General features: G+C 38.7%; 1 protein-coding gene across 1 annotated transcript in view; it reads right to left on the bottom strand.

Annotated features, from left to right (window-relative positions):
- Positions 1 to 591: 591 nt before the first annotated feature.
- The window catches only part of SCOC (short coiled-coil protein), a 58820-nt gene continuing 50885 nt past the window's right edge, over positions 592 to 8526 (bottom strand). Inside the window, exons 3-5 of the mRNA XM_069105409.1 lie at positions 4125 to 4193; positions 3952 to 4035; positions 592 to 2127 (exon numbers count right to left, since the gene is read on the bottom strand). Of these exons, the coding sequence (XP_068961510.1) occupies positions 1985 to 2127; positions 3952 to 4035; positions 4125 to 4146 (249 nt within the window). The 5' untranslated portion in view covers positions 4147 to 4193 and the 3' untranslated portion in view covers positions 592 to 1984. The remainder of the gene's footprint in view (positions 2128 to 3951; positions 4036 to 4124; positions 4194 to 8526) is intronic.

Below are 8526 nucleotides of genomic sequence, written 5' to 3'. Positions count from 1 at the left end.
GTGTGTGTGTGTGTGTGTGTGTGTGTGTGTGTGTGTGTGTGTGTGTGAAGTGTCGAAGCAGGATCCTAACTCAGGTCCTCCTGACTCCGGGGGCTGGCGCTCTACTCACTGCGCCACCTAACTGCCCCTGTAATGTACTTTTCATTATAGATGTTGTGACAAAAAAAGGAAACTTTCTGACAAATGTTTCAAGAAAATTTTGTCATTAAAAAACAAGCTTAAAGTCTAAAAATATGCATCAGAAATAAATTAGATGAAAATGTAAAACAGTGCCCAAATAATAATGGTATAGTTGCCAAGTTAAAAGTTAAATCGTTCACTAGGGGGTCAATAACCCCTTTGTGAAAAAGGTTGCTTTGCTTCTCATCTGAAGGAAGCCTCACATTTCCATGTTTCACTGGAGTGGTGGTGAGGTTGCAGTGTTGATTTTACTGTTGGCTGGAAGTTTTGGCCATAACCACAGCCAAAACTAGAAATGCCTACAGGCTGAAGAATGAGAATGAAGGAACTACACAGCCAGTTAACTATCCCTGAGGCATGTACTGGACATTTTTGAGGAAAAAAAAAAATACAAACATTTTGACAACCGCATTAAGAGGGTCACACAAAATCCCCCCCCAAAAAGCTTTTATTTAACAGAAATTCAGAATTGCAATACAATTTTAAGTGTTCATAAATTAGATAAAAGTTCACAAATGGGATGCAAAATGTTTACTTTGACTATTATATATATGTGTGTATATATACACATACACACAACACGCAGCTAAAATCACTTTGTCTAATTTCATATCCATACAAAAAAATAAGATCACTCCTTGATTAAAAGTGGCTCTAGTCTAATAAAAGCCAATATTGTAACTGACAATAAATAGAGGGTCTCTTCACCTTTGCCATAACTAAAACAGTTTTACATTTAATTCTCAACAGATACTCAGATTCCCATGCTAAGTGGAATCTGTACTGGAATTAAAAAAAATTATCAAAACATGCCTAAAACCCAAATAGTTGGGTTTGGAGATAATTAGGAAGAAGTTTAAAAATGGATAATTAACTTGTACTACAAGCAAAACTCTGCCATTTTAAGCATGTAATACTGATAAACTCTAAAAGATTTTTTTTGCAAATGTTACTCTTTCTGGACACTGGAAATCTTGAAGATTGATATTTGACTAATGGCTAATACTCAGGCTTAAACTACTTACGACTCCTGCCCCACACTTTCTCCTAAATGACAACCCCAGCTGGATCAGAGAGACTAGATGTTAGGCAGGGACTGGGATGTAATTAGAGCTAATTTGTTTACAGTTTGCTCATATAATTTACTTTTGAGATGTAATCTGCAATTATTTTTTTTCTCATAATATATGGAAGTTCCAAAGAGTAATCTTAATTTTTCTAAATGCCATTTGTCTGTTTTCTTCAGTTTGTCAGGAGCAAGCCAACAGCTTTTATTTGGTTCATTTTAAACAGCTAAGATTTGGCTTCTTCTTGTATTTAAATAGGTTTTTAAGTTAAGTGACCAAATTTTAGGGTAAGTAGTGATGAGAACAAAGATAACAATGGAAAGAGGCACAAGATGGCTGGCAAGTTACATAAAGCTATACATTTTAGAATATAATTTTGGTCACTTTTCCACAAAATGGAAGTTGTTTTGTTAACTTCCAGCTTTCAGCAATTCTATTGTAATGAGTTAGCCATCTGCTTAACCCTACAAATTAAATCCAATATTGACAAAACATCCATCTTCAAGTTTTCTTAACAAATATATGCAATTATAATTATAAAGTGTCTACAATACATTTGCACATTTTCAAAATCTAACATACACATAAACTCACTGGCACCTCCAATTATGTTAATGCTCTCAACTCAACTATGCCACAAACTAACGTTTAACTTGTAGAGAGCCTATGTAGATTGAAAAGGAGAAAAACAAGCAAGCCCAGCAGCAATACCAAGAAGTAAACTAGAAACCAACTCCTTACTTCCTTTTGCTTTTTGTGTCAGTTGTTTGGAAAACACTAGATGCAGACATAAGGTTTTCTATATACTGTCCAAGAACTTGGTTTTCTGATTTCAGTTTCAGATTTTCCTCCTTAACTGCATCTACTCGTGCAGAAAGATCTAACAAAAAAAAAAAAAAGAAAAACAGCAATAAATTATTTGAAACAATTCCACATTATTTCACATACCAATCAATAAATGCTCCATGAATTTCACTGTAATAAAACTATCCTATTTTCTCATTTGTTTTATCCTAGAGACAAAGGAAAAGCTGACAAAGTTCCTAATTACCTTGTTAACACCAGAATGGATTTTTAGTTAACAAAATATATTTGCTAACCTAAAAAAATCATGCTATTTGAGCAGGTTGTGTTTTGAGACAGGCCAATAACAGGGTATGAAACAAAAAAATTGTACTCCCACCTTTGTAACATTCTGCAAAGCTTTTTACTTGCAGATATGGAAATTCAATGGATAAATTTATCAATAAGTGGCCATCATTAGTCATGATGCTCAGATAGGTCAATAACATCCTAGGAAGTAATGCAATATTTTAACATCAACTCTAGCTTATTCAAACCATAATTTTTTTTTGACAAACATATCTTTTCCCATTTTGTCACAGTATATACACATTTTACATTCTCAACAGATTTTCAATAGATTCCTATACTAAGTGGAAGTGCACTGTAATAAAAATTTATTTGGCTAAAATATGCCTGAAATCCCAACAGCTGGGTTTATAGGTAAGTTAGGAAGAAATTTTGAATTACAAAAAACATGGGTTTAAATCCCAGCCAAGTCACTTTCTAATTATGTATGTGATCATAAGCAAGTCACTTAATCTCTGAACTTTAGTTTCCTTATCTATAAAATGGTGGTAAATAATACTTGCACTACAAACTACTTCACTGACAGCCATGTTGTACTTGAATATTGTCACCTTATTGTGACATATATAGCTCATATAGACAGGGTAAAGCAGAATAGAGAACCAGCCTTGAAGACCGCAAGGCCTGGTCAAGTTACTACTCCAACTATAAGGACTGTATAACCCTGGGCAAGTCACTCAGTCTCTCAGTGCCTCCATACAAATCTTAAAAGTTGCATAGAAGGTTCAAAATCTATCCCTAAAGTCACCTAATCTGGAAACCATAAGTTTCCCTAACATTCAACCTTATAAACATCAAAGGTGCTATGCAGCTCCTAATCATACATGCAAATTAAATAATGTGAATTCTACTAAAATTAAAAGAAAATTAAGAGATTTTAATAATAAAAAACCACAGAGGTTAAATATGTCCCATGTATCATCTTTATTTTCTAGATTTGAGAAAATGGAGAATAAATATGGTAATATGTAACTCTTCCCCAATTTTCTTAGAAAAAAGGTATGTGTTAGTGAAAATACTCCTCCCTCATGGACATTGAGAAATATTAACAAAAAGAACATGAAGAAGGGAAAAATATTTTTTGAATAGAATTTTTAAAAATCCAGCTACCTCCTTCATGTAGGATAAAATGGGGAAGAGTTCCAAATATAAGACAAAATCAAGAACTCAATCCAATAAAAATGGACATTGATGAATTCGTGAAGCATTTTTAATATATTATAATATATTATTTCTTTTGAGCCCCCCAACAATCCTGTTAGGTACTACAGTTAATAATATTACCTCCATTTTGTGGATAAAGAAGCTCAAGTCTCTCCTGACTCAAGTCAAACTCCCTTTTCACTATACCTTACCTCTATAGGCTTTTTCCCTCTGTGCAAATAGCTAATGCCAACTTAAGAAGGGGAATAAAGTAAGCAATGCAGCCCACAACAGTGTTGTCTTTTTCGGTAGGGTTTTTAAGGCATTCACCTAATATTCTGTACAGTGCCAGTGAATCCTCTGTTGACTAGACTTCATTCAAGAAAATTATAATAGGCAAGTTTCTAACCTTCAAGTGTGTGCTGCAGTTCCAACACCTGATTAATAAGTCGTGTTTTCTCTTCCAATTCCACCTGATTCTCAGCCTCAACAGCTGTGGTTAAAAACAAAAAAAAGATAGTAATGGCTACAGAGCAAAATAAGCCATTAAATAATGAACCAGGACAAAAGCAGTAACCATACCATCCATGTCAGCATTCATCATCCTAGAATGTAAACTTTCTCTTGAATATAGTGTCCTTGATGAATATTCTGCAATAGAAAAAAAAAAGGCATGTTTGTGTATTAGATCATATGACTATATAAGAGGCAGCCTGGCAAAATGATTAGAAATCTGCCCTAAGAGTCAGGAAGACTGGGGCTGAAGTCTGACCTCTGTGATGGTGGGCAAATCATTTAACCTCTAAGTGTTTCTAGGCCAGAGATATCAAACACACAGGCCACAACAACACTATAGCTTGAACCAGATTAAAATACTGTGGTGGGGGTGGCTAGGTGGCACACTGGCCCTGGATTCAGGAGGACCTGAGTTCAAAAATCGGCCTCAGACACTTAACACAAAAACTAGCCATGTGACCTTGGGCAAGTCACTTAACCCCAATTGCCCTACCTTCCCCCCTCCAAAAAGCAAAAATACATGTATATATAAAATTGGTAAATATTTAACCAAGACAATAAAATAGAGAATACATTTTAAAACTAAGGCAGTATGCAGCTCCCAGGGAGGACTTACATACAGTTTAGCTGATCCCATCACTATTCTTAAGCAACTCTCTAAAACTCTTTTAAGTTTCATTGAAATTGCTGTCCTTTCTTGGTAGATAGTTTGTTCATCTGGGAATTCACTATATACCAGTGAATCCCATCATATGACCAAACAAAGGTCCTTTCACTCTCAAATATGGGCTGTTACTATATAAAGGTCCAAACAAATATGGGGGGAGGGGAGAAAAGAGGGAATGAATCTTGAATATTGCTTCAGCTTTGCAGTCTTTGGCAGAGGATTCAGTATTGTCGAAAAGCAATATGGCTTGAATAAACTAGAGTTGATGTTAAAATATTGTATTAATTTTCTAGGACACTATTGGTCTATCTGAGCATCACGTGAATGTAATAATAGCCACTTTTTGATATTTATCGTCTGCCAGGAAAAGAACAAAGCAGCATCAAAGAGCCATCCATCTTAGGACCCTTGGAAAGTTCCTCTGCAATAGAAGGCTGCCATTTGGGCATTTTCCTTACTGTCACTATATATGTGCTTTAACAAATATTACTTCATGAGAGACAAGGCCAGGAATGAATGCTGTTGAAGTTTTTACTTCTATTACAAATGGTGCTCTTGTGTGTAGTTTTAAAACTAAAATAAATATGGTTTGGTGTGTGGGGAAGGGTGGAATGTATAATACAAAGCAGGTAATCCAAAATTCATATTTAGGAAATGCATTATATTTACCCTATTTTTCTAGTATAAAATTAAAATTAGGCTTCAGTCACCAAGCCTATAATGTCTGTCAGCAAGGACAAAAGATTTAAAACATACCAAATTGTAAGGAAGTGGTTGCCCAGAAGGAAAGTGAGGTCTTGACCTCCCTCCTTTCTTAGAAAGCCTGTACTTAACCCTGCCATCCCATAAAACTTTTTATTTGGGTTTTTCCCAGTGCTTTCTCCCTGTTCTTACCCTGCTTATCTGTCCATTCCTTATCAGTCGATCTTTACCAGATCACTGTCCCTGTCCCACCCTCTGTGCAGACAAGCAGCCCACCAATCTATCTTGAACTTCTTCTTCTCTCACATCCTTGGTGATTTCATCAGCCCCCATAGATTCAACCAACTAACCCCCTGTAGACCTAGAAGAGACTCTGGTGATTATTTAGTTCAACTCTCTCATCTTACAAGTGAGGAAACAGGTCCAGAGAGGTGACTCGAAGTTCCATGGTCTTTACATTATATTATCACTCCCATATATACCTATCCACCCCTGGTGGGTCCTGAGCTTATGTCTTATGTTACCAATGTGATGAAAGTCTGTAGGCAATAAATTGCCTCACCATCTTCAACCCCCCCCCACCGCCCACCTTTTTCCTAACTTCTCTTTCTGCTGAAAGTACCACCATTCTTCCAGCCACACAGATTTACAACCTTGGAGATAGCTTCAATTCTACCTTATCCTTAACCAATTGTCAAGTCTCATCAATTCTACTTCAAGATCTCTCCCTTTCTATTTACATGGCCATCACCTCTTGCCTTGGACCAGTACAATTGTCTCCTAATCCTTCTCCCTGCCTTCAGTCTTTTCCCTCTCTAATCTAATATAATCCATGCAGCTGGCAAACTGATGTTACTAAAGTATAGATGAAACCATATCATTTTTTCTCTAAGTTCCAGTGGCACCCAACCTGCCTCTATGATAAACAAACTTTGGCCTGTAAAGCCCTTTAAAGTTTGGCTCTGGCCTACCTTTCTAGGATTTACTGCTCATTACTCTCTTTCATGTATACTCTGTATATGCAAACAGGCCTATTTGCTGTTCCCTACAAAAGTTATTCCATTTTTCATCTCCATGAATTTGTATAGTCTATCCCACAATGCCTGGAATTTATTCCCCCTCTTATAATCCCTAGCTTCCTCAAGAGTCAGCTGAAGTGTTACTTCCTGTAGTAAATCTATCATATTAATTTGCATATATTTTGTACTACCTTATGCATTCATGTTGTTTTCCCCCAAAGAATCTAAGTTCCTTGCAGGCAGAAATGGTTTCCTTTTCTCAGCTCTTAGCACAGTACTTGTTGAATGAAGTAATATTAAAGTTTTGCCACAGATTATTCCCATATGGAAAAATTTCAACAAACTGACTTAATAAAAAAAGATTTGTTTCCAAACAGAAAAGTCAGCCAACAAGCATTTATTAAGTGCCTACTATGTGCAAGACATTATACTATGAGGACACAAAGAAAGGCAAACAAAACAGCCCCTGATCTTAAGGAGCTCCTTCCCAAGGTTGAAAGGAGTCAAGGTAGTAAAAAGGAAGTGCTTTTTTATGTCAGTCATCTTTCTGCTTAGAGTGGCCCAGAATATTTTGGTTCTAATGATGAGACAAATATAGAATCTTCTGTATTAGTTGTCTTTTGTGACATGATTCAGCAACTGATTTGGACATGTTATGCATAGGATTTTTATGTGCTAAATATCCTTTATTAATTTTGAAGGCAATTGCAATAGACTATACTATTCTACTACTTAGAATCACAGGATTAAAGAATCAGAGCTAAGAGGAACCTCAGAAGTCTTGCACCTTCAACTCCCTTATTTCAGAGATCAAGACACTGAGGCCTAGGGGCGACTAGGTGTCTAAGTAAATAGAGCACAGGCCCTGGCATCAGGAGGACCTGAGTTCAAAATCGGCCTCAGACACAAAAACTAGCTGTGTGACCTTGGGCAAGTCATTTAACCCAAAATGCTCCCTGCTCCCTCCTCCCTCCCCCCCCCCCCCCCAGAGCCCTGCTGGCCCAGTTCCTGCGACTTTCATCAGACCTGCTCGCCTAGGCCTTCACCACCTCGCCCCAGGGAGTGCTCCCGGCTCGGTGGGGCCTCACCTGCCGAAGAGGGTCTGATGAGTTCATCAGAAGTGCCCCAGTGAGAGGCACCTGTATGTAGCTTTATATAGACACATATGTGTGTATGTATATATGTATATGTATATATTATATGTATTAAGCTTACAAATGGCTTGTTTCATAGGATTTAGTACTAGAAGAGCCTTTAGCCCGGTCAAATGCCCTCATTTTTCAGATGAAGAAAAAAGCCCCACTGAGCAATGATTTCGTTCAAGGTCAATACTGAAGTAGGTCCCCTACCCCAAATACAATGTGAATTTCCTAGCTGCAGCAAAAGCTCCAAAGTTCTGGCCTCGAAGAGCAGGAGTTCAGGACACAAGCCTAGGAGGGCCTTCAGAAACCATCTGGTCCAACCCCCTTCTTTTACAGACGACAGGCAGGAACAACCTCGAAAGCCCCTGGTGAGGGAAGGCGGCCTGGGCTTCGGCCAGGAAGGTCCGACAACTGCCCACCTCTTCCACAAGCCTATGAGCTGGACTTGGGAGTCGGCAGGCCCTTAGTTCAAATTCTACCTCGTAATCTGTCTCAGTCTGCTCCACTCCAAAACAGAGATAACAGCAGAGCCTACATTCCAGGGGATGCCGAGGCTCAAATGAGCTCTCTGCGAGGTGCTGCCTCTGAGCACAGATCCCGGCACACCGCAGGCAGCTTGTTTTCCGTTCCTCCCCTCCTCCCTCCCCGGCTTGTCATTTAAACTCTGAAGGCCTCAGACAGCTCCGATCGCTAGGTTACGAAGCCCATGCAGCCGTGCTTCGGCGACAGCGGTTTCCTACCCACGGGTCGGGAGATCGCGGTTGTGACAGCGCCGGAAGGCCTGTCACGTGCTCCAGACGCCACCACGGCCCGGTAGGGGTAAAGGGAGGGTCTCTACAAGCCCCATTTTATAGATGAGGACAATGAGGCCTAGAGCGGGATTTTGCGCCTGCAGGTCCCTCGTAACATCTCTCCAGGCCGGGCTGGAGGCCCCGCCG

Source organism: Petaurus breviceps, unplaced genomic scaffold (genome assembly GCF_028583685.1).
Source record: "Petaurus breviceps papuanus isolate PSGF00001 unplaced genomic scaffold, PetGlider_PUasm1.0 76, whole genome shotgun sequence".
Lineage (NCBI taxonomy): Eukaryota > Metazoa > Chordata > Mammalia > Diprotodontia > Petauridae > Petaurus > Petaurus breviceps.
Note: the sequence above shows the minus strand (reverse complement) of the source record. Positions and strands in the feature narration are given on the sequence as shown.